At 37.5% G+C, this 27,473-nt stretch overlaps 1 protein-coding gene across 5 annotated transcripts in view; it reads left to right on the plus strand.

The window, feature by feature from the left end:
• The window catches only part of PARD3B (par-3 family cell polarity regulator beta), a 394,980-nt gene that overhangs the window by 140,280 nt on the left and 227,227 nt on the right, over positions 1-27,473 (plus strand). For all 5 annotated transcript variants that reach the window (XM_030277633.4, XM_012574931.5, XM_030277632.4 and 2 more), the window contains one exon: positions 23,169-23,260. In XM_030277633.4, the coding sequence (XP_030133493.3) occupies positions 23,169-23,260 (92 nt within the window). The remainder of the gene's footprint in view (positions 1-23,168; positions 23,261-27,473) is intronic.

Raw genomic sequence — 27,473 nt, forward strand, 5'->3', positions numbered from 1 at the left:
GTGTTTGGAGAAGTGCTCTTTTTGTTCCTTGCGTAGCCTGTGTGTCACAAAAATTGTATTGTTTTACCTGTATTGTTTAAAATGAGCAGTGGGTGTAATTTACATATTTTTATTTCAGCAGGATGAGTAGATTTTTTTTTTTGTGATTTATTTTAATAAGAGTTAATAATGAAGGTTCTGTGATGTTAATATAGTATATAAATTATCAGTAAAAATAGTGTAATTGGTTGAAGTTGTTATTCACTGTTAACAGGTTATTTCCAAAGTGAGGAGTACCAGCATTTTACTGACTATTCATTAAAGAAAGTATCTCTAATGAAAATCATCAAAGCTCTTCTTTGTTCTTATATAAGGAAGAGGAGAGTGGGTTTTGTCTCCTCTTTAAAAGGAATTTTGGGCGTATGCTGTAGTTTTGAAGGTACCTTGTTTATACACCTTCCTCCCTTGTCCTCTGCTTTGTGCAGTCAGGTCAGTAAGATTGTAGGTGATCCAAGATGGCCAAGAGACTGAAACTCTGTTTTCCTCTGTTGCCTGTCTTACAGGGAATGTGGAAAAATTAAAGGGTGGAAATAAGAACAGTTAACAAAAAAAAGGGAAAAAAGGTCATGCTGTCAATGCTGTTGACACATACTCATCTCTATAGCTATATCTTTGGGGTCCTACAAAACACTGTCGTTCCATCTGGAGCAGCTTTTAGCAGGCAGCGTATGCAACAGGCTCATGGTGCTGAAATTGGAATGAAACATTAGCAAGTTACTTCCATGTCTGACAGTCAAAAGTGGAAGATGACAGTCAACATGGCTCATGCATATCATTTACTGTCAAGCTCTAGAAACATTTAGCTAAAATAAAATAGGTTCTCAGTCAGTGTTCTACTGAAATGCCTACAACTAACTTTTTCCATAAATATAGTAATCTAATGGACAACTAGGAATAATGATAGAGATCTTTGATACTTATCTAGACACAAATGTTGCTGTAACATTAGGAAAAAGAAAAGATTTTGGATTTTTTCGTATGTCATCTTCCAGTGCACTGGAATGCAGGTGCGTGAAGTTTTGCTGTTGTTTGGTTAATATTTGCATTTCTCCAAAATTCAGATTTGTGGCTTTGTTTCTCTTAGAGGATTGACAGTTATTCACACTCTAAGGAGATGGGATTTCTTTTTTTGTGGTTATATTTTGTTAGGTGAGGCCTCTTCACCACTAAATTACCCAACTTGTTGGAGTCACTTTAATCTGGAGATTTGTTCTTCTGTGTAGCTAGTGTCTCAGCTAATCTGGATTTACAGGTTTTTGAGCTGTGAGAATAATAATATAGGTCTCTCTGAAATTTGCACATTGCATCGGAATTTTTTATGGCATCAAGCCCTGATTTTAGTCCATGCCTGTAAAACAACTTCTCACATTGACACCTGAAACAAAGGGAAGAATATTTTAGTGCTTCTGTATATTGTATACCTTTTGCTGTTGCAGGTGTTCTGACATGTTGGAGTCAGGAATAATAAAGTATGATCAATGTGAATATAGACTAAAATAGTAAGGGTGAATCAGTGAGCTTCAGTATTTTGAACAGACATCCCACTTTCAGTTTTTGTCAGTAATTGCAATGATTGCTTATGGCCTCTAATGTGACCTTGTGTTGTAACATCAACAGTATAATTTCTCTGAAATAACTTTAAATAAATAAAATTAAGACAAACACTGTGCAAAAAATGAATGTGCAAATTTTCAGCTAAAAGGAAGTGATTAAACTGTAGAATAAGTGTGTTGATGCAAGAGCAAATTGTTGCCACTATTTCTCTGTGCTATGAGCGACAATAATTAGCAGTTTGTGAGGCAGCCTGCTATTCAAAGATGGACATACCTGTGGTCTCATTTGGCACAGTTGTTCTTATGACATTTTTCAGATCTCAAGAACCATATTTGCATGTTCAAAGTATTACACATATCAAGCAGTATCGTAAGGGGAAAAAGAATGCCCCCCAGAGAGACCTTATAGGAACTGTTGTTCCTGTAGGATTATTTGGGGTTTTTTTTCTGAAGAAATTGAGTAGTGGCTTGAGCTTTTTAAATTGTCTGCTTTAAAGTACTAGTAACAATAAGTTTTGCCTTTAATTCATCTTGATTTAATATAGGTTTCAATATGTATTCTCAAGCTCCTCTCTAAGATTCAAGTTAAAGGCTTCCTTTTTGTGTCAGTCCCAAGGGAGGCTATAATACCCTCTTCTCTGTATTTGAGTGTTTGAACTGTACCATGTAACATGACTGCACTGAAACATCTCGTGATATCTTTGACAGCATATACGGTATCTTAGAGTTAGAATTACTCTGTGTGGTATTTGTGCTGTTGTCTATGTAGCAGCTGTCTTAGGACATGAACTTGGACCTGAAATGAAAGAGCTGCTGTGTCTTGTAGCATGCTTGCTCCATTGACCTAATTGGGTGCATCTGAGATGATTACATGTTTTGACACCTGTGGAGATAAATTGGCCTCCTCCTTTTTCTTTCCTCCGTCTTTTGGAATAACCAAGTACATTTAAGTTCATCTTGATTGTACTTCTGTCAGCTTTACAGAAACAAAAGGAACCCCTCTCTTTTCACCTGGCCTCAGGTCGGTCAAAGAATATGGTGAAGGTTTCTCAGATGTGGCATTCACTTCCAGCCCCACCCCTCCCTTTCTTATATGATCTGCATACATTTTTCTGTCCTTCAAGCAGCAGGATGAGAATCAAATGGAAATACATTGTTTTGGGGTAAAGTAAGTTCTGCAAGCAGCATTACTGAGCAAGGACTAGTTAGTCTTTGTTGTCTCATTTTTTGTCACTTTTCATAAAAGCCCAAATTAATTCTCTTTCAGAACAGGCAGAAGAGGCATATTCCAAGGGGAATTTTATAAAACATTTTTATGAGAAATTGTAAGCATGATAAAAGGAGGAGAAGCCAGGGAACAAAACCAGATTTAAATGGATTTTAAGTCAAAAAAAAAAAAAAATCTCTTTATTAGCAGGTAGAATGATATCCCTTTCAATTTGATTTTAAAAGACTTAGCCAAAATATGGATAATAAATAAATACATCAGTCAAAGCTGTGAAAGATTGCAGTTCTTGCAGACAAATGTGTCTGTTGCTCAAACATTTTACTGGTATTCTTTTCAGCCAAGGAATATAGTCTTAACTGTATATTTGTTTTAAAAGAACATAGGAACATGTTTCTCAGATCTGTGTAGCATCACCATAGGTATCACATATTGCTATGTGCTTCTGCAAAGCTGTGGGTTTTTTTTAATTAATGGTATTAGTGAAAATTCTGTGGAGCAAAGACCAGCTATGAGTTCACTGTGGCTGATGAATAAATGTATCCGCATTTCCTTCATGAGAAGTATGAGTCACCTTGGATGTTTTGGGATTTTTATCTGAGAGAGTGAATTCAGTAATGTTGTATATCTGAAGGAGGAATATTTTATAAAAGGTATCTGGAAAATATTGGTGACTGAGGTGGTCTGCTGTGTAGTGGTGAGAACATCTAGAATCAAAATGTTTTGCTCCTTGTGGAAAAAAAATGCAAAATTCTTTATTGTAAAGTCCTTATGTTCCTACCAAGGAGGTTCAGGGGAGCAGAGATAGAATGGGCTGTAGAAGTTTTTACACAGTATTTTTATAATTTACTAATTGTATTGCGAATTTCTAAATAGCAGAATTACCTTGGAGTAAAAGAAGTCAGTTCCACTTCAGTCTTCAGATCATTCTGTCTCTGACTGGCTGTTGTTAAGCTTGGGAAAGTGTTCCAGCCTATCATCCAGAAGTGAAGGGAAATGGGACTGCTATTCACAGGCAAGTCCATCCGTTGATAACAGAATGATATGAGAGGGATGCTGTCTTATGGTCAAATTGATAGTCTAGGTAGTACATGCCAGAGACTTTATGGTGTATGTTTTTTTTTTCTGTGAAGCACTTCAGAACAGAAGAAATACTGTTAGATTAGGGATTACCATGTTAATGACAACAAATCTATCCTTGAGTTTACAGAACCTGAACCTGATGATTGCTTAATACCCAGCTGTGATTTGCCGCCTTTTTACCTTTCATTGTCTTTGTGTGCCATATTCAAAAGGCTGTTTTGAGAGGCATGCCAATAACTTTATTCTGTTAATGTCATCAATTACACAAACCCTGATGTTTACAGGTAAAGTTAGATCATTAGAACCAGATGCATTCACTCATAAATAATTTTTTTAAAAATTATGTTGGCAGTATACCAAAAGATTATAAGATTTTTGGGAAACTAATCTGTTGCCAATTACATGTATTTTTAATACTACACAAGTGTCTAAAACATAAAATTATTGATGATAGTTCTGTTAAAATTATTTTATAGTAATCAGGCTTCTAGCATCTGATGTGTTAGTTCCCTGTTAAGGTCAGGAGCAACATGCAGATTCTAGGTTTAGAGTGATTTAAATTTTTTTCTTGAAATAATTCAATATTTAGAATTTATTTATTACATATCATTCTGTATTCATATGAATGTGATATTGACTACCACATAGATACTTCTTTATTATTTGTTTAATAAGCAAGATTAATTCAGGTATAACTTTTTCTTTCATTGCTGCTAGTATTTTGTTCTGTAACAACCGAACATGCACATTCAGGGCTGGTTAGCAGTTCTCTTCAGTCTGGACAGCAAAAACCAAGTGGGAAAGTGCTCTTTCGTGTAATATATGCAGTTGATAACAGGTTTATCTTACTTTTAAAGTAGTTAAAATAACTAGGCTTTTGAGGAACAGGTATTAAGTTAAAATGTACACATTAAAGTTGGAAAACAAGTTCATAGCTTTCACCACCTTTCTAAGGAAAAAAAATTTCAAGCACAAGACAGAAAAATGTCTTTACCTGTTGGGAGAGCCTACTGAAAGGTCCTTTTAGCATGAAGGCATGTCTTTAGGAGAGCAATATTAAGTAATGCTACCCACTAATTCTATACATCCACATGTACCATATATATTCATGTGATGCCCTTTGCCAAGAATGTATTTTAAGTGACCAGAATTTGCTCCTCAGGTACATTGTTGTGAAAAGAATCGGAACTAGATCAATATATTGCAGTTCACAGGTACTGAAAGAATGTCTGTGCAAAGGAATCTGACAATACAGCTCACTAGACAGTAAAACTTATTTTCTAGCAACACTGAAATTTGAGAAAGATCTGGCTGCCTGAGTGCACCTGCCACGGATTTTGACTGGTACTGTTGGGATCAGCCCCTTGACCCTCTGTAGGCTCCCTCTTAACTAGGACCATACTTAGTAATGTGCTTGCCTGCCATGACTTTGGGCTTTTTGAGCTGGGAGCTGGGGATGGAGCTGGCAGGTTTGGTGTCCTCCTGTGTGTTGGGCTGCTTCTCCTGCTCTGATGGTGCAGAGGTGTGGGGTTAGGGCAACAGACTGGCTCAGCTCTTCTGTTACCTTGTGGTCTGTGCAGCTGCTGCCCAGGCTCGGCTCCCACCTTCCAGGCCTGTGCCCTGGCTGGGTACCTGCCCCTGAGCTGGTGGGATCGTCCTGAGGCATTCCTGCTGCCAGGCATTTCCTGCCTGCCTGGCCAGCCACTTACAGGCCACAGGTGGGGGATGCCTCTTGCAGACTCAGCTTTATTCTGGGTTGTATTTTTTTTTTAATTTGTACTTTTAAGTAGCTCCAAGTCAAATAAGAAATGTTAGCCAACAGAATTTTGGGGATTCATATTGATAATTTCCCCTTGCTTTTGGAGTCAGACTTGGCTGTACGCTGCAACTGGGGAATAGGAGACTCCTATTGAGGAAGACAAATTGTTTCAGGAGTGTACAGCCTCCAGTGTAATATATTTTTCCTACTGCAGATAGCACTTCTGGGTTCATTATAGCTTACTCTCACAAGTCGTCATTTCTGTCTCAAGGCTGTTGTGCTTTCCAATGTAAAGCAGATTGATGCTGGCACATTTTTTCTATTTTAATTTTACAAAGTTGTCACACTGAAACTGTGCCTCATATTGGAAGTGCTTTGAAGTGAAGCGATAAACAAAGAGCTAAAATAAAATTAAAAAGGAGTATGAACAACATTTCATCTTGGTTTGTCTTTTTTAAGAATAAGCTGAATGGGTGTAGTACCCTTGTGCCACTGTAGTAAGTCTGCAAACATTAGCAGATCAATCTAAATTGAGTTAGTGTGTATGCAGTAAGCAGAAACAGGTGAAAATTAGGTTATCTGTGCCCAACTCTTTCTATTTCCTATGAACAGTGAGATATAAACTCGTTTTTAGACGTGATTAGGTTTTGTTTATTTTTGGAGAGGGGCAGAAGCAGAACGTGTGCTGCACCTACCATAGTTATTAAACCAAGAAACTATATAAAAGTCACAAGCTCAGTTGTGACATTTGCAGGTAAAGGTAGAAAGCCCTCCTATAAATAAATCAGAAGTGAATCCAGGAGAAATAACAGCAATAGTCCTTGGTACATTTCAGTTTTATCTCCGAAAAATAAAAGCCAGGAATTTTCTGTCCCTTCTAAAAAAACCCACTCAAAAAAGTAATTGTCTTTGTCAGTGTCAGAAATGCCAGCCAATTTATAATCTGAAGTATGGTTTATGACTTCACTTTTTTTGGTTTGTTGACTCCCAGAAACTTTCCAGTGAAGACATGTCTTATGCTAGATCTTCACAGTTTCTTTTTATGATGTTCTAAAAGTAGTCAAGGAATTTAGAGGTCTGTTGACCACAAATTGAAGTCATTGTCTGCAGCGATAAAATAAGAAGTGCCAGTAGCAAATACACTTCTACTGTTAAAATTCTTGGGTGCGCAGTTACTATTAATCTTTGATTTAAAGGGGAATGACAAGCCTTTGTCCCTAGACCATCTTTGAAATCATGTAATATGTAACAGCCTTTACATTCCTATGGAAGCCTTTTATCCACATTAATGCACCTCTCCTTATTGGTGAGAAGCAGGAATTGCCCAAACAAGCATTATTTCTCCAAAGGGGCAGGGTGAGGTCCTTTCCCAACACTACAGCATACATGTGCAGGAGTGGCTTGTATTCCCCTTTCTCAGCAGAAATGTAGTTGAAATCTTGTTTTTCCTCTGCCATTCAATATTATCACTAGTGCAGGATACAGGGAGACACAACTGTGAGCTTCCACTTTGAAACTACTTGCTTCTAGAACCCAGCATTTATTTTCCAAACTGTACCTTATCTGTGTCCTGAATTGTGTTGTAAGTATCTAAAAATCAGTCCACTTGCAGAAGTGGAAATCCAGTCCTATCTTGTCCACTAGTTTGAACAGGGTCATGAGCAGTAGTCTTCCCACACTCATATCTAAAAACTTGTACGGCTGTTCAGCCTGGATGCCAAAGAATCAAAGGATCCTCTTAGTAGACACTGCTAATGTTTTCTTTGACAGAGGTTTCCTATCACTTCTACTTACCAGACAATAAAATAAAAGCTAAGTCACAAAACATTAACAATTTCAAGAATCATTCCCCAGCACTGTTTACTGATCCCCCCTGAAATGCTGGTTGTCTTTTCTGTTGCCATACAGAAGGGGTTTGTGAGGAGAGCATTGTGCCCTTAGGTTTTCTGGCATTCAGGATCATTCTGCTTTTTTTGCCTTCAAGAGAATTGTGAGGATGAATAGAATTTATTTACTCTGAAATGTTCAGGTTCTTTCTGTCAGACCAAACTTCAAGGTCTACTGCTGTTTCTTTGTCATCTCTCACTTCAAAGGTATGTGCCCTTTGTCTTTTAAGATGAGCTGTTGTTGTTGGGGCCCCTTTGGGTTGCCTGAGGCTATCAGATGTCCAAATAGCCATAACAACAGAAATAATATTTTCTTTCATATGCTAAACAGTTCCTGTTTGGTTGTTACCAGTGTGTAAGACAGTTCAGGCTTAAGGAGGAAAAAAAAAAAAAAACAACCAAAAATAAGCTGTTCAAACTTTGTTTCATTTTGCACTCAGCTCCCTCAATCCTTTCATTTGTGTTTTCCAGACTTGATGGTATTTGGTAGCTGTTGGTGTTGGATACAACCAATACCACTGCACAAAGGGGATACTTGCACAAACGAAACAAATTTTTAGTCCAGATCAAGTGTAATTATACCTGAAAGTGTTCTGGTTGGGTTCCTGTTTTAAGTTCCAGTGAACATTCACTGACTTAACTTGTCTCTATTGGAATTTGTAACCATTTAAACAGGGAAGGGTTATTTGCTGGGAGACCACAGAGCAAATAGAAAGCCTTATCTCTGTCCTCTTAGAACATGGACTCCTTCTGTGCTCACGACACTGTGCTGTAGTCAGTTCACGCTTGAAGAAACTGTTCAGACTAGTTTCTGAGCTGGAGTTCAGCTCCACAGGCCCTTGTATTTGTGATCTCCAGGTTTGATCACTTCATTACCATTGTACAGGAGCGAATGTAAATTGCAGAAGCTCTGAGTAGCTTAAAATGCAGCAGTACATCAGTTTTGCAACACAGATCAGTATTACCCTGTTATTTCAGTGTTTTGTTTCATGTATCCAGTAGTTTCTATTAAAATATTAAACCTAATTCACAGTGTTTTTTTTCTGGTTGAAATTTAAAGCCCTGCATGAGGTTATGCACAGACACTTGAAAAAATGCCATTCCCTCCATGATCTTCTTTTCTACTGGGACAACTTTTGTCTAAGATGTATTGCTCTTGCCTGCAGGATGTATCAGCTCCTGTACTATTAAGCTCATTTTCAGAAGAAAGCAGTGAATGCCTCCTTCAGTTGCTTTTGAATTTGGTAAAGTTCATCTCTGAATGAGAGGCTTTTCTTTAGGAAGTCTACCTTGTTCTTTCCTTCACAAAGTAACTCATTGAAGCTATTCCTTTCTACCTTTTCTTTCTAGAAGAAAAGGTAATGTCTTTACCTGTGAGTACCCAGAATGCTTTACAGTGATATGGAGCTGTTAAATATGCAGATCAGTAGTGCTCAGGGTAAGAAAAATGCAAGCAAACTCTTGTAGCTTCTAGTGCTTTGAGTTATTATAATGTAATTATAAAACCTTCAGAAAAAAAGCTTTGCTTTTCTATGTGATAGCAGAAGAAACTTGACTGTACAAAATACTTTAAAATTTGTTTTTCTAAACAGTAAATTTTGATGAATTTGGCATAGGTAGTAGGAGTGAGACAAATAAAAAAAAAAAATCTATAAACCACAACCCACACCCTTACCCCCCACATGTTGCCAGTCTCCCTGCATTTCTTATTGTGAAGTATTTTTAATCACCATCTGACCTGGGTAAGTAACATTGAATTTCTTCATAAATAATAGTACTTGAAATATTTCACTGGTATATAAAACTGTACTGTGCTTTGTATCTAAGCATATTGTACTGAAGTTTTAAAGTTTAAATAATTCACATGTATAAAAACTTTGTTAACTTTTCAGGCCACTCCGATTTTCTGTCAACACATTTCTTAAAATTAAGGGAACTGTAAGTTAAGGAAATACTCATGTTTAAATCAATCTGGCTTTTTCTTAGCTGAGAAGCATCATAAAGAACTGAAATGTACTGAATCTTGTCACTTGTGCATCTGTCACCTTCCTCACTTTGTCTTAACTGACCTTGGCCCTTTCAGGTAGCCAGACTTGATTTATTCTGGTATTCCGTGCCATACTTTCAGTTTCCAAGTTCTGAGGAACTGGGAATGAGGGAACTTTTTTGTCTCAGTGTAGTTTCTCTATGTATCTGAAACCAGCTTGAGCATCTTGTGTAGAGAGGTTAGAAAATGGTAGAACTTCACAAAGGCATGCAAGGAGAAAGGTTATAGCTATTTCCTTCCACTTTGTGGCAAACTTATGTATTTCTCTGTGACATTCTGTTTCTAGGAAATCATTGTGATAATTGAGAATCTGTGTTTATTTTAAAATAGGAATAAACAAAAATTGGGAATTTTACTCAAAGGCCGTCTTATTGCCAACACTTCTGTTGGTATAGCTTCACTATATTTTTCTCAAAAGCAAGGAAACAGACATTGAATTGAAACAGTATGTTTGTCCAGGAGCACATGTAAGAAATAGGAGAGTTGGTATCTCCTGCTGCTCTCTGTCTTTTGGAGAGTTACTCATTTGTCCACATCACCTGTTGTCTCACCTAAGCAACAGCAATGTCTTCTCTGACCTTTGTTCTTGCAATTAGAGATGCTGCTATTAGTCAACAACTGTAGTACAATTAAGTCCACCTGTAACCTTAAAAAAGCTGTTTCTGGTGATAGTAACTTTGTAGTGTGAAACTGAAGTTACCCATGGGATTTTGTTTGCTTCTTCTCTTCAAAGAATTAAAAAAAACCCTGTGGTTGTGAGAGTCCCCATCATAATCTGATTAGTAGATACAACTGTGCTCATTAAATGTCCTGAGCTCAATTAATCTGGAAGGTTTTATAATTGCTGTTCTATTTTATTCCAGAAAATATGCTGATATATCTTTGCTTAAGATATTTACTTCACCCAGCTTCCTTTCAGTTGTGTGATAAATCCTGTCTTTTTTCACTGCAATTTTTAGTGCTGTCAAGTTATTTACTAACCAGTGCTGTTATTTCAATATGTAGTTAATAATTAACATGGAACCAGATCATTTTATGAAAGGCTTTTTTATGATGACTTTTAAAAACCCTAGGAGAGATTGAAAATACCACTATGCTTCATAAGGATTTATTTGAAATAACAATATGCTCTCAGATGATCTGTCTCTAGTCTAAATTGCCTGCTAGGTTTAAGAAAAGCCAGTGATAGTAATGTCTTGGCTCACAGGAGTCAACTCAAGTTTATTAATAATTTTCACTCATAAATTCAGGATAACACTGTGCCTGTACTTTCAGATCCTAAAATAAAGTTTTGTGTACACTTCAGCAGAATTAAAATGCTACGGAGTTGCCTTAATTTCCATTGAGAATTGGGATTGAGATCAAGGGGTTTATGTAGGACAGCATGTTTTCTCCCATTTGGATGCAAGTAAATAAATTCTTTGAAGAGATTCAGACAATAATTTTAACCCTTATTTACTTGTTTGGTGCTCTGTAGGTTATGTCCTCTTACAAAAATCTTCAGAATAGATGGCTTGGTTTTTTTCTCTGACAAATTCTTTTTTAAAATTTGGTTTAAAGGGTAGCAACAGAGAAATCAGGAGTATGTCTAGTCTAGGACTTGCCTGTCAAATAGAGGCTTGGCAAGACAAATTTATTTTCCTTAGGCCATCATTTATTTTTCTTGCTACAGTGGTGGGGAGGTTTTGTTGAATATGAAGATGGGCAGTTTGGTTTGTAGAATGCCCAGAGCCAAGGAGAGAATTTTGAAAAAATAATTTCTTCCTGGACTGAGATATACTGGGAGACCTCCATATTATCTTTGTTACCAGATAAGATTTTTGGAAGAACTTCATCTACAGCTTTATCATTCACTTATGTACACACACACACAGAGCACACACAGAGAGAAGTGTATTTTTATATATGTATGTATACATATAGAAAGTTTCTTTTGAGACTTTAACATCTCTAAGTGTGGGAATTTTTAAAATCAGAGGGTTTTGGGAAAGCTACAAAAGGTAGGCTTCAGAGATAGTAGGATATAAATTCTAGTAGGTTAAATATAAAGATGTCTGTACAAAATATACTGTTAGTCACTGATTCAGTAAGTTCCTTAGACTGAAGGAAACTGGTAAGTTTTAAATTAACTCAATATGTGAAACTTTTGCAAAGTAAATAAAATTGCAGCCCACAGAGTTAAGGAGGAATACTTAACTCCCTGCAGGAATGAAAGTGCCTTTGATCTAAACAGACAATGTAATTCTTAGTACCTTGTATTCAAGGGCTGCCATCCAACCTAAGGAAGCTCTATGCTAATCACAGACTGTGGTTCCCTGGGACAATGTGGAAGCATCTTGGGAAAATACTGGATGAGTGATCTCTGAGAGCATTCAGGTCCTTGTGATGCTGTAGATTGACCCTCTAATGGGACATAGCTATTGGACTTAGGTGAAGATTTCTGATTTCTGGAGTATAATCGAGAACATGTTTTTCTACTTTAACTTTTTAGCAAATTATTTCCCCTGTAACATTTTACATACCTTTTTAGTGTTTTTCCATTCAGGCAGAGTGCGGCAGAAACTATATTTCAATATCTCTTCTTTGCACTGTATTGTCAAGAAATTAATTGTTGTCCCATCTCTTGATATCCATGTGAATTGCTGGTGAGTCTATATACCACCATTGGACAGAAGAAGGGTCTGTGACTATTGCATTAATACCTAAAGGGCACAAATTATATGTTGAGAGACGTGTCTGAGAGTTTGGTGTTCATGTTCTTTAATGGCTGTTGTAAGCTTATTGTTAAGCCATTGACAAGGACACACAATAAGGGATGTAAGCCTCAGACATCTGGAGAAAAGGTTTTAAGTTACACTTGTATGCTTCTGTTTATTTCACAGAGTGGACTCTGCCAGTTTTTTCATGTTTTCATGCTTAATATGGCTTAGTTAATGTTTCTGAGACACCTGGGGCTTTGACTGATTATACTGTTGGCCACTGTATTGTGCAGACGTGCCTGTGCATTCTGGAGTACAGGAAATGCTGTAGCTGTTCTACAAAGATTTAGTCAAAGCTAAAAAAAGTCATCTAAGTGTGCCATCTGTCTTGTGGCTCTCCCATCTATGCAGTCTTCAGGTTCCAGGATTACTTGCACACAGTATCACATCCTGATTGTTGTCTCTCTAGCTTTGCAGTGAGGGTGCTCTAAATATTCATGATGTTATGTATATATCATTATTAGAAATCCTGGGATTTAAGCACACTGTCATCCATTGTTCAGTAAACACAATTACATTGCCCTATCGTTCATCTCTAATGAATCCATGCTAATTGATTAATCAGTGCTGTTGCTCCACTGTGATAATCCCATATGAGGAGTAGAGGTAATGTAACTAGCAATTACTAACATACATTGCACACTGAGGAAAACTTAACATAATACCCTGTAATAATAATACATAATGCACAGGGCAAATGCAGATCAGCAGGAGCGGAGCAGTGCCCCAGCCAAGGCACTGTTCTGTAGCACAGCTCTGTCTCTTGGAAGAAGAGGTGGCCAGGTGGACTGGATTTTTAGTGGTCTTTGGGTGTGTGACCCAGGGATTACTGGTACAGGGATTATCTCAAGCTATCCCCAAGGAGTGGGGTGTTACAAAAAGGCATGTCTGAGAAGATGGGGCAGTCTTTTTCACATTTTCCTCTCATGCTGGTTACTGAGGTGACTATCTTCTTGGCTTAAATATAGCTGTGGCTGCAGCTGTTGAAGTAAGAGAAAAAGCATTCCTATACCTTTGCAGCATCTTACCGATGTGACTGTTCCAAAGCAATGAGTACGAATTTCTGATCCAAGTCAAAGCCTAACATTGGCTCTGGCAGGCTGTGAGCAGTGCTTGGTAGGCTGATGGGAACCATGTAGTTGTCCTTGCTGTTACAGAATCAATGGATCTATGGATTCCTGCTGACCAACCTAGCATGTTTAAGGCATCTCACTATACATGCCATTAATAAAGAGAATTAACAGCAAAGTATCAAATGCAGTCTTTAATGAAGACCCATTTTAACTTTGAAAATGGATTTGATTTTTAAATTTTGGAAACCCCCACTATCACTGGTGGTGGTGAAGACACGTGTGATTTAATTTTGATGAAAAAACAGGTGAATTTATTGCAAGGAATAGAGATGCAGGGTTACAGTATCACTTGTACATTGAGTTCTTAGGTAATACACATTTTTTTAGAAGCCTTTCAGATAATATTGAGGGCATAGTGTTGTAACAAAAGCAGAAAGTTTTGATTCAGTAGTGCAGTTGCATTTGTAAAGTTTCCTTTATTGTGAATTAGGTTTGTGGGATTTTTTAAAGTGTTCAGAATTAGTATCTTTATGTGGTGGGAATAAAATTCAAATTTTATTTGTGGGAGAAATAGGGATGTGGCATCATACATAATACTTTCTAGATAAGATTTAGATGTCCTCTAAGTGCTATTATGAATAAGTTATCCTGATGTAATGCATAGTGGGTTAAGATATTTTTTTTCTTTACTTTAAAAAAGGAAAACAAGCAGCTTCTCTCTAAACAAAGAAGAAATTAGTCAAAATGCAGCTTTGTAGTTTGCAAATCTCTTGTAAAATGTTTTGTCAATTAAAGATCTTGGGAGGTTTCAAGCAGTGAGTCAAACTAGGAAAGGTCATGCTGGTGTTCTCTTGGTCTGAGAAAATTTGGTACATTTCCTTGTAGAAGCATTAATTTCTTTCTTATTTTTTTGAATATTAATTGCCCACTGGCGGTTTCAAACCAAAATAAGGGACAAGTGTGCATTTGTGGAGCTAATGATAGTGCACTTTTAAATGATGCTTGTTGCCATGGGAATAATTGCTTACAAATAATTTATATAGTAACTCAGATGTCCAAAGTTTGTGCACCTTTTAAAAATATGTATTTTAGTCTCTAAATGGATGATACTGGGGAAAAAAATTACAAATTTTAGCTTGGAAACACCTGCTTCTTCGCTGCCTTGCACTGTTGATACCACTGCTAAATATTCTTTATAAATAAAAGGCCACCCATGTATTTCTGGACGGTAAATTTAGCAACAGTCCTTAAAATATGAAAGTAGAATAAAAACACCACAAGGTAAATAAAATAAAAATATTAATGTCCTAGCAGATAGCAGGTCAGCCAAAATATTTCAAGTGCTCTAAGCATGGCTCAGTTCAAATTAATAATCTTGCTGAGATGCAGATACTACAGACTCAGGCACAAAGTCCTCCTGATATTGCTCTGTGGTGTCTCTGTAGGCTTGCAGTGCAGGCAGAAACCTCATAGGCAATTAAAACCAGTGTGATAAATGGGGAGAGAGCTAATAAACATATCCTCTTCTTAAAGGTGCCAGTGATTATGTGGCTGGCCAGTTAATTGCATCATTTAGATAATTATTCCAATACTGACAGCTTCTAAAAGTTGTGAACATATACCATATTATTTATGTTTCCAGTAGTTTTTTGGTTGGTGTTGGTGTGTGTGGCTTGTTTGGTTTGGAGGTTTTTTTCACCCTTACTGGAACATTTCCATTTATTTTAAGAATAGGTTCTTGGCCAATAGAGGTGCCAAATCCTAATATTTATCAATATACCATCAATGCTTTTCAAAACAGTTTTCTGGTGTTTTGATAAAGGTGTTGCTCACACCTTAGCTTAGAAATTGTTGGGTCTAAGTCCAGCATTTTATGTGTACAAAAAGCTACTTCTGAAGACCTTTAACTGGGGTATTTTTTACATTTTTCTTCTTTTAGCCCTTCACAAATTGAAGTACTTAGGCACTCCAGCTGCATCTCTTCCTTTCCTTCACCCATGCAAAACAACTGCCAAGGAAAATGTGAATTCTCCAGTACTCTTATAACTAGCAAAATTTTTTCCTTGGTGAGAGAGAAGTTTTTTGTAGGAGTTCTCTTGCCAAAATTATACGTAACAATTTTAATCCCCAGGCCTAAAATAATCCTTGGTGCTCTTAATGATGAAGAACTTACTGTTTGTGTAGGACTTCAGGAAACAGCTTTTTCCAAGCAGACAATGCTCCTCAGCTAGATTTTTTTAATTATTAGGATGAAACAAAGTGGGAGTAGGTATAGCAGGAAGGATCAGGGAGAGCATTTTGAAGGTTGACCTTGGCAAAGTGTGTTTTACATGCAGAAGTTGAACATGTCCAGAAGACCTCAGTGGGAGTGCAGAGGAGGGAACCTGGCTGGTGTAACTTGTGTCCCTGAAGAACCTGGTTTTGGTTCCTGTTGATTGTGGTGCCTCCTGGGAGCTGTGTTTGATACTAACAATATCTTCCCGATGTAGAAGGCAGGGACTCCAATGTGTCTGATGGCTTAGGGCCAGTAGAAATGAGGAGGGCAGACGAAGTTGCCTCCCACGCTTAACCCAGGAGCTGGGCACCCTTCCCTGGTGTCATGGGCTCAGGGCTACTGAGAATGTTATTCTGACTGAAACTGACCACTGAACTTAAGCATAAGCAGTAAATTTGAAAATGTATGTCTGTGTGTGCGTGATGTTCCTGTCCCACCATTCCTAAAGATACTGAGCACTTCCCTTGCACTACACATGTGATACCGAATCTGCTTCAGTGCCGGCTCAGCCAGAGTACTTGGACGTGCTGGGGACAGGGATTTCAGGCAGCTCAGTGTTCGCTCCGAACAGAGAGTGTGTAATCCACCAGTTTGGGTGGATAATTTCTTACTCCAGACTGATTCTCAGGAGTGTCTATTGATACCCTTGGTTTAAAATAACCTTTCAAATGCCAAGATCACAACTCACTATAATATTCAAGAAATCCATTGGTAGTTGAGGGGGAAAATATTGCTGTTGTGGTTCCTGAAACTGTCATGTAATTGCTAAAAGCCGTACTATATTATGGCTTTTCTTTGTGCTCTGCTAATTAAACATGAATCCACTTGGATGTTATTAAAAATATCTGAAGACATACAGCTCTTCTTATGTTGAAAAATATCTTTTACCAGTCCAGTTGAATATGTTTGAATTGACAGGATTGAAAGAGGCTGTGTGATTTTTATTTTCATAATAGTTGGCTGCATAAAAATCATCTTTAGCAAGTGATTAATTGCATTTGTAGATACGGCACAATTGCATCAATTATCCATTTCAAATTAATTTCATTCTGAATAGTTGAGAGGATGATGTAGTTTAATCAGTAAGTGAAATGGAAGTATTGTAAGCTGTTTAGAAATACTTCCCACGTTCTATGGCACAGTGATTTCAATCAAGCAGACCACTGGAAAAATAAGAAATACACAGCAACAAACATTAATACTTTTCCTTCCGTTTAGCAGCATTTTGTTAGCCTCCTTTGCTTTGGTTTCCATCCTTGACGTATTGATTTTAGCAATACAGTGTGAATTATATTTTATTATGCTTATTTAGAAGGAAAAAAGGAAAGCTATGTTAAATTAAAAAATGAATCTGGAATTTTTGAGGCATTGTTATGCATGCCTTTGCAATGCTAAACCATTCTTGCATATATTTTAGGAAGCGGTTTTGGGTGTTATGTAAAGCTGTGTGGACTGGAAGATTGGAAGTTAGTCTGTTACTATCTTGGTAATGAAAGATTTGGTGGGCAAATTAAATACAGATGTTGACACCAACTTTTTACCTAATCCTTGAATAACAGTGAACAACACCCAGAAACACAGGTGATGCCTGACACAGTTGCTCACCACCCACTGACTGATGTTCAGTTTGATCATGAGTAGTGATTGGCCTTTCCCAGCCAGCTCCCCCCAGTTTATGTCTTGGCCACCATGCTGTAGGCTGTGCAGTATCCCTTCAGCTGTCCCAGCTGTGCTCCCTTATGGCTTCTGGTGCACCTTTTCTCTGGCAGGGCATGAGAAACTGAGAAGTCCTTGACTTAGGGCTAGCACTACTCAGTAACAACCAAAATATCAGTAGTTTATCGACATTATTCTCTTACTAAATCCCAAACATAGTATGGTGCCAGGTACTAGGAAGAAAATTAATTCTGTCCCAGTCCAAACTAAGATTCCTCAGTTACAGAAGTTTTTTCCTATACAGAGGTATTACTGCTACAGTAACAGTATAGTTAGTACAGTTCTCTGCTTACTGGAAGCTTGTTATGCATTTCCCTTGCCAGATTGTTCCCTCTTCTAGGGATAATCTGACTCTGTAAAGATACAACAAATGTTTTCTCTCTGAAGGGTTTTAGTGTCACATCTTCAATTAGGCCCATTGTGAATTTGAGGCTAAATGGAGGAAGAGAGATATTGCTTTTCAGTCTGGAATATTTTGAAAGCTTGTAGTGTGCTGCATTCTTCTTTTTGCAAACTGAGGCTGTTGAGTATCATGATGAGGGGCAGTGGTTGTTGTGGTTGACCAAAGTTTCTTAGCCATTTCAGGAACACACAACTTACATTTTGTCCCAACAGAGAGAATCCTTTTGGGCCTAAAATGTCATGTACAGTTGGCCAGAACTTGAAAACAGCGTAGAATGTTACTGCTGGGCATTACAACAAGTTATGTCTAACTTTGGTTCAGATATTTAACCTGTGCTTGGTTATATTATTATGGAACAACAAGGGCTCTTTATGTGTGTGTTCCATGAGTTATGTGGTCTTCTGTATGCAATGTCAGGTATTGCATTTGTTGTTCTAGGTAAAGGTAAACAACTTCATAACACAGGCTAATTGGTTTGGGAATATTTATGAAAGTGTTGATTTTTAGAGCTAAATATAGTGCTATGGCTTTTTAAATTCATTCTGGCTGTCAGAAATGCTCACATGATCCTGAAAGTGTTGCTAAAAATGTTCAATTTTTAAATACAGTAATTAAAATTGTCTGTTGTGAGAGCAGTAGATGAGACATTTCCTGCATTTGTAAAATAAGCATCCCTTTCACCCCCAGGTTTCCTTGCATCTCACTGTTTATGTTGGTGGGACCTGAACTCTTACTGAACCTTCTTGGAAGAAAGTTTGCTGTTGGCCAAGTAGGGAGAGAGAGCTCAGCAGCCTGCCATCCTGCTCCATGACCTTCTGCTCTTTGATTTGGATACTTTTCCTTTGTTTTAAAGAGCTGAGGCCCTCAGGGAATACAGTACTGGAAACTGGAACTTCAGACATACATTTTCACTTTTAACTTTGTCATTAGAAGAAAGTCTCAGATAAAGATATTTTCCCTTGGGTATGCCAGACTGAGTCCTAATTTGAGTATATGTGTGTATTTTTTCTATTAATAGATCTTACTTATTTCCTTCAAGTTTATTGCTAGTGTTTGATGATAATTTTATACTCTAAGAGTATCCTGCACTCAGTGTTTTCTCCAGTTCTTTATTTAGAATCCTCTTTCTCTAACCTTACCTATTTTGAGATTTTTCTCATGTTGGTTGTTGTATAATCTTTTTTCAAAGAAGATAGGATGGTTTTTGCTACACAGCTTCCCTAAAAATGATGTATTAGGAATTTTATGCAGAATCTTACTTGTCTTAAGAATTAATTTTGTTCTGAGCCTACCAGACAGACTTGAGGATTTAGGGCCCTTCTATAGCCACTGGTGGCCTGTGAATATTTCTTAAGTTTTCTTGCTCAGCTAGGTGGTATAGTCTGCTCTTGCATGAATGTGGAAACTTCAGCTGCAGAAGAACCTCAACAAAAGATTTGTTTTTAGTTAAAATGGAATTCAAAACTACCTCTAGCCAGAGTTTAGGTAACAAATGGATGTAGTGCAGTTTTTTTTGGAGATACCAAAATCCAGATTTTTTGTGTTGCAATGATAATGAGGAAACAGAGCAGTGGGACTGGTGGGCAGCCTGGATGTCAGGGCAGCCACTTCTGTGTTGGCTGCTCAGGGCTGCATCCTTTGTAATACAAATACAAATTATTGGTTTGACCATTTTCAGTCAATTCTCTCTCTCTCTCTCTGTCTCTTTTTCTAGCAAAGAATGGATACTTTTATGTCTCTGTCCAAAAGTGCCACTATTGCTTTTCCCCTCTAATATTTTGTGGGTTTTATGAAATAAGCCTTTTCAAAAATTAAAGAAGAAGACCGTAGACTTGGTATATTCCCTAAGCTCAATAAGACCATAAGTGACTGCATCATGTTTATTTCTGGGGCTAACGTATGCCCATGCTGACTGTTGAATTGAGAAGAGTGGATGTTCACAAAGTAGAAAATGTCACTACTGGTACATACTCTGTCACTCCTGCTGCCTCATGTACATATCTCACTTGAGAGCTGTCACATAATGAATGCAAGACTCTTCCTAGCATTTGGGTTGCAGTTGTTTGCTGAGGACTATTTAATAGAATCACTCTTTTCTACTTACCCCTATTTTGAAGAACATGCTTTTTGTAGCGCTAAGAAGAATTGCTTAATTCAAATTATCCCTGTGTAAATAAATTTAAAAACTTCCACTGTTCTAAGATGCATATGCTTCCTTGGCTTTTGTTTTTACTACCCCATTTTGCATTTTATTCCTATGTCCTAAGTGAATACTGCAATTCTGTCACTGTAAATCTGTTACAGTGTCGGCTGAATTTGAGTCAAGATTTGTTAGTCAGTGTCCTTAATTCTGCTGCTATTGAGAAACTGACAATCAGTCTTTAAAAATTGAATAAGAGATTGAGCATTTTTTTGTGTATTGGATCATTGTCTTTTGACAGTGTCTTCAATTGTGCTGTGTTGGTTTGTTATTATTCTGCTTGTTTGGCAGGAGATGATCTGTTTAAATTTACTGTGCTTCTAGTGTAATGCTAAAGTATGAAAGGAATTTGTCCATTTATAGTGATTGTTATGTGACTGGAGCTCTAATGTCATTCTGAGAGAGCTCACTTATAATGTCGGTGTTATGATTCATGTTTCCTTGATCAGTTAAGCCTTCAAATATATCTGGCTTTGTGTTTATTGACTTGAGCATGTGATAATCTGTGATATGTGGGAGCACTGTACTCCTGCAAATCTAAACAGGCAGTGGTGTGCAGGATGGGCCTCTGACACTGAACTTTTTCTGAAATCCTTCAGCACACTTCTCTCTAGTCAGGAGAGGATAACTTTTCTTTAGAAGCTTTTACCCTTAAATTTAAACAAGCAAACCCCCCACACCACAATAAACACACCAACCTAAAAAAGAGCCATAAACCCCCCCCCACAAAAGTAAGCTGTGTTATGGGCTCCAAACTTCACCCTGTAATTCCTCACAGAAGTTTTATCTTGTGGCAAGGTTAAAATGTGGATGTGTATGATTGTCAGGTACCTCACAAAGTTACCCCATTATATTTCAGCACTGAAATGATCATGTCTTGAAACATATGAGACATATTTATAAATCTGTTTTTGAAGACCTCTTCCAAAGGTCTGCTACCTCTAGTATCTATAACAATCCTCTTAACAAGCTTCAAGATACTTTCTTCTGGTCTGGCCTTTAGCAGAAAAGAAAGCTGTTTGTTGTCATCTTTCTGTAAGTACCTCTTGCTTATCTTGGAGTGTAACTGTGCTCTTAGCAATGTTGTGCTGTGCCATACAGCAAATTGAAGTGTGAGATTATACTTGTCGATTAAAATTCTTTTCTTTCTGGTCAAAAAAATCTGTGAATCAGTCAACAGATACAAGATGTGTTCTGAACCTCTGTGTTTATCATTGCTGGGAAATCTGTTTCCCAAGAAGTGGGAGATAGGGGACAAGCATGGATGTAATCTCACCGCAGCAAAACCAGCAGTAACTAAAACTCCAGAAACAGAGAAGTAGCATAGCTTATGTCACTCGTGTAGACTGCAAGGGAGGCTTCAGATGGCAGAACAGTTCTGAGGCATGAGTAGCATGTTCTGTCATGTACTGTGTTGCAGCCAGTGTCTGGGAGAAAAAGGTCTAGCTAATCACAACCCTGAATCTGCTCATGGCATGACTGTATTTAACTTTCTGTATAGAAGAGCCTTTGTAGCTCCAGTGTTTTTAGTGGCAGACTAACAGAGGTTAGCTTTGTTGGGAGCATTATTGTTAAAGGATTTGTCTACTTCCAACATATGCTGCTACCAAGACTTTTTTAAAATGTTTTTGTCGCGATGGAGTCTTAACGTAGGAAGACTGTGTGTCTGATTTCTGTTGGTAATGCACTGCTTGAGGTCAAACTCTGGATTTATGAGATTAGTATGGAATATACTTCATATAACAATTGTTCCTTGACATGTGGTTCCACTGTGAATAGTGATTGGAAGAGATGGCACATACTCAATACACAGCTTTTAAAAGTGGTTCTTTATTAGTGACAGAAGTTCACTTTGAGTGAACTCTATTGGTCTTGCAGTTGAAGCCAAGTCCATTGGCTTCTGCTCTAATTAACACACAAAGCGCATCACTACCAGTATTATGGGTTTAGAAGCACCATGTGAACCAAAAAGGGTCCAGCTTGGTGCATATCTCAAGGGTTTGCTTGAAAGGCTGCTCATGATTTTGAACCCACACTTGCCCCCAACTCTCTTCATACTTATAAACTAAAAATAAGTCTGCCAAACCTTTAGAACCTCATCTTTTGAGAGAAGCTGAAACTTCTAATAACCGGTGTAGAACTTTTATTGAAAATTAAATTACCTATCTAGTTGGCTTTGTTCTTTGAAATTAATTTATAGCATTGCTACCTTTTGCCTTCAGACAACTTAATAGGGCAAGTGTATACACTGGAAAACTGTACCACTGCAACAACAAAAAAATAATGATTAATTTTAGCCTTTATCTAGTTAAGATCAGGTTCTGAATTGAATTCTCTTAGTGTGTTGACAGCTGAAGATTTATGTCTTCCAGCTCTGTTCCTGTTGCAGGGTTGACAGAAGTGACCTCTCCAAAAAAGGTCTTTGTTACGGATTTTGCTCTGTTTACATTATTGCCATAAGGGTTGGGATGAAGTACAGTATGTTAAAGCTAATACATCACCTACTGACAGTGGTCTTATCTCATTGGTGACTATTTCCCTCTCCCAGTACGAAAAAAATGCAAACATTGAGTGCAAGGATCACAAAAAGAAAGTTAAATAGTTTTCAAGAGCTTTAGCATTGGTGTCTGGACTCTGTGTGCACTGTATTTTTGTGTCCGATTATCCAAATGGCTGTGTCATTTTTTTTCTGAGATGATACTCTGAAAGTATGTCTTTACCAGATAAACGCTGCCAAGGGATAGAGCACAAAAAAAGAGTTGTTTGGTTTACTCAAGGTCTGTGTCATCTCTTGGGAGAAAGAAGGTGGCTCAGAGTGGGAGAGAATGGCATTCAGGTTAGATAGGCAGAGAAGAAAGTAAAGCAGTACAACTTTACAACATTAAGTAGTATAACATTAAGTTTCTCCAGTGGAAGGATGGTGGGACTGGCACAAGGAGCAGGACTTCAGATACCCTCCTGTTTCTCCACATGCTGTGCCACAGATGATCCATCTAGAAAGGGTCTTTTAGTCCTCACTGTCAGTGAGATGATGTTATTTTATGACTGATTTTCTCTTCCAAATGCAGATGTAGAAGCACAAATGCAGCATTGTTCTATATGCATAATTATGTACACAGTTTCAATATGCACTTTGAAATCTCTCGACAGGGTGTTTCCCAGGCATCCTTTCAGGAAGGAGAGATGAACCTCACTGGACCCACAGAACTGCTGTTGGCTCAGAGGGCTCGGCTCCCTAGCAGGTAGGAACATCTTCTGTTTGGTGCTGGCTCAAGTGTGATTTGTCAATTTATGCAACACAAGACTGACTTCTCATTCCAGCTGCACCTCTGGTTCTGCACTGTGCTTCTCATCATCATGCTCTCTTCCTCCTCCCACCTTTCCCACCCTAAAATTGCATTTGATACCAGAGCACATGTTTGAGCACAACATTCTCTTACCCTCGTTGATGAATATGAGTGATTTTTTGTGCTGTTTGTAGTATAAAGGTAAGGGGGAAATCTGGGTTTTGGTTTCTATTCAGTCCTGCAAGTGTTTCATGTCTTAATATAGAGGATGCTCTAAATCATATATTGTCTCTCAATAAATAATTATTTATCTGAACCATATAATCCTAAAATTTCCTCCTTCATTTTGAGTGTCACCTCCAGCATTGAGTGGTAAGATTATTACTTTGCTGTATTCTGTAGTAGATTTTATATCTGTGTTCATACACAGATTGCTAATAGTTGCAATATTTCCCTGTGTATTCCTTCACTAAAGAAGCCAGGTGGAATAAACATTTTTCTTCTCTTCAGTTATAATAAACTAGAGATGGCCTGTGCTGTTGTATCTGAATGTAGTCATGGTTCCATTGATGTGTTGGGAAATAACTTTTATTTTAAAGAGTCTAAATTTTGAACATGTCTTAGATAAATACATAATCTTCATTGGAAACCAGTGGAGTAAAACTTGAGAGCTGCGTAGCTGAACAAGAGGAGAGGAAATTAGGTGTTCTCAAGAGGTTTAGTAATGAGCAACAATGCTTATTGCTCCTGAAATCAAAGGGAAAATTCTACATGGCTGAAATGAAATTGAAAAAATAATGATTTTGTAGATAGCATTTGTTACACTGAATTATCAAGCCAGGGTGCCATAGTTTTGGAGAGTAAGTTGGTCAGATCCTCAGTGGTGGTGTTGGAGTGTTTTCATGCTGCTGTTTTTCTGTCTCATCATAAGCTTAAATTTCAGTTTTGACTGGTGATTCAGGTTATGCTGAAGTCACCTTTCTGAGTAGGTAGAGGAATTCAGTACTTTGTCCAGTATCTTGTGTTTGTTGTAGAACTCTTGAGATATATATAGCACATAGGATAATTAAATTAAGAAGTGTTATATGACAAACTTCTACGTGACAGCTAAAATGTGAAAAATTAATCTGTTTCAATTTTAATGATGGCAGATAGTAATTTGCTATAATTCTGCAGCTTACAGTTGTTTGTCAAAACAGTATAAGATAAAACTCATGAAATAAACAGTATCTGCATGCCTTAAGCTTACAACATTTATCCTTGCAAATAGCTGAGAAAAAAATAAGTCTTAACATTCCCATTTTACCTACATGGAGTCTGTGAAAGAGGCATGAATATGTACCCTATGCCCGTGGGGAATTTTGCAAGAGCAGGGACTCTTAACATTGCTGGTGGTCTGGGCCAGGCCAGGATTTGTGGAGAAGGATCACCTTTCAGAGCATATAAAAAATTTGTCTTTTCCTTTTAAGGGAATTAATTTCTCAGTTTTTCTTGTTCTTTGAGTCATGATTTCAGTACTTTTATGAGTACTTTTATCATCTTGGTATAGTTGTGTTTTTCAACTCAGTTTCTCTGGGTTCTTGCTCCCTCTGAAGGCCTCCTTGTCACCCAGTTCCTATGCCATTTTTAAATTCCTTCTCCTGCCTGCCGATACTGATGCATATTTTTAGAATGGTGTCATAATGAAAAGGAGCTGGAGCACTTTTCCAGCTTTTCCTGCACCTGCTGGGCCTCTAAGTTACATGCCTGCTGATTAGTGTTCATCATGCAGGTATAGAACTTAGTTCAGTCACTAATGCATATTTTCTGTTCGTGGAATGTTGCTGAAGATTTCTACAGCTTGTTTCACCTGAGGTAATTGTTATGCATACCAAATATATGCACTCATTTGTCTCTTGATCCGTTAATTTGTAATGGGGGTTAATCAAGCTCTGTGCACATTCTGTTCATATTTACTGTTTTCCTTATGCCTTTACTAGGGTGTTTTAGGCTACCTAAGTCCCCTTAGGAATTTTCTGAGAGCATATTATTGTTTATTGAGTTAAACAATTCATTGCTTGTATTTGGGATTCTTTAGAAGAAGGTTATGTTACTTGTTTGCTTCATAATTCAGTGGCTGTTGGAAACACTAACAATGGCAAAACCCCTTGTGATGCTTCTCAGAGGTATTCAATTTTCAGAAGTGGCCAGGTCTTCTCTGTCACAAACTAGACAAGAATCAGCTTAGGTTTCTGTAGGTATCTTACAATTTTTGCTGAATTCTGCAAACTGTCTTGACATAGGAACATGGAAGGAAAAGTGATGAAGAATATAGATTGGGACCCACTTGAATGATGCCAGAATAGCAATCAAGTAAGTGTTGAACAGATAGAGAGCAGAGGGAACGCTGGCCAGAACAGGGTATTCCAAAGAATCTTTTTGCATTGGTAATAGTTTTTTTTCTTTTTTTTGAGAAAATAAATAAATCTTGGTTGAGATTGCGTTGTCTGAAAAATATTGACCAAAGCCAACCAAGCAAATAGAAATCAAAACAAAATGGAGAGGAAGTAGCAGTTCTTCATAGAACATACTCTACCAAAATATGTCTCGTTTGTGGTTCCTGTGTCCCGAGGAGATTTTGAAAAACAGTTTTACCTGCAAGAATTGAGATGGGTAATATGAGGAATTTTTCATCAGAATTGTGAATTATATTGGAGTATTTGTAAAATATTCCACTTTCTTCAAACAGTGAACATGAGAGAAATTCTGAATGCAGTATTTTGTAAAGCAAGGGTAGTTTGTGGCTCTGTGAAATTCATAGGAATTTCAAAGAATTTAAATTTTATAGCCATGATTTGGTTTTTATTTGGCTTTTTTCTTCTAAGTCAAGTTTTTTAAACTGTTTTTCCAAAAGTGTTTTCATTAGGATTAGAAGGTTTATAAAGGGAAATAATGAGTCACTAGAGACCATCTGTCTGTCTCAATTATCTTTATTTGATTGAATGTAAGGAAGGTTTTATTAATAAAATTATAAAACTACTTTTTCCACAAGCAGTAAAACAAGCATTTTAATATCTAATTGATCTCCTTTCTGAAAGAAAATGTTACTCAAAATTCTCATTTGTTCAGGTATTTTTCTTGTTGAGTTTTAAAGTCGTTAGGACCATGAGGGGCTACCAGGTCATTAACCCTTCATCTAAATAAGCCACATCAAGAGATGTTAATAAAGATAATATTTCAGCCTAATTGTGAGCTACTCCATGCTGTGGACAAAAGGCTATGGAAGAAAGAAGACTACTACTGGCTCTGCTGCTTTCCCTGCTTTCCTTCCTGTCACTGGGTTTAGTAAGCTTTAAGGCCTATAATGCTTGAGCAAAATAGCAGCTCATCACCTGAGCAATGATCTGGGCTTTCTCATCAGAGCACCAATCTGTCTGAGGTCAGAGTCCCTTTCTAACTGCAGCCAATAATGGGTTTTTCAGAGGGAAGCAGAGAAAGAGTACTATGATTAATATTTCATGATAGAGAAGCCTAGTCAGTTGAACTTTAAGATCCAGACTTGGAATGTTTTATATTCCTCACTCAAGCAGGAAAACTGTTTGATTTAAAGAAAGTCAGTTCACTGGTTTAAGTAGGGGAAATCAGTTGCACATGGAGTGAGTGTCAGTATGGCGGGATTTTGGCTCCTCTACTTAGAAGTTAATGGGAAGTCCCTTTGCCTGGATTCTCTTAAAACATTTCACTGCAGAAGTACTGGGAAACTTTTCAGGACTGTATCCCTTGGGAGTCTGAAAATCTTAATTTGGCATTTTGAGAGTTTAACTTTACTACAGGAGAGACTTAAAACATTGGGTCACTGGAATGTTTTTCAATGGAATAAATAATGACAATCCTCTTGTAAATTCTGAAGGTGGCTTTTTTTTGTTGTTTATTTGCAAGTAAAGATGATGTTCAGGGTAAAGGAAGCCAAGCTAATGCCATCAGTGTATAAAATGTTGTATTTCTCCGTGCCTTTTTTCATGTTCCATACTGGGTTTGAAAGATTTTCATAGTAATAACAAGGTCTTGGTACTCTATAGATGGTCAGGTAGATACTTGTCACAACCTCTAGTACTGAATTCCTTTAGTACACTGTACGTGGGAATGCTGGTTTTGAAAAGCTTGCTTTTCTCAGTAAAAATGACTGTGT

This window comes from Taeniopygia guttata, chromosome 7 (assembly GCF_048771995.1).
Source record: "Taeniopygia guttata chromosome 7, bTaeGut7.mat, whole genome shotgun sequence".
Classification (NCBI taxonomy): domain Eukaryota; kingdom Metazoa; phylum Chordata; class Aves; order Passeriformes; family Estrildidae; genus Taeniopygia; species Taeniopygia guttata.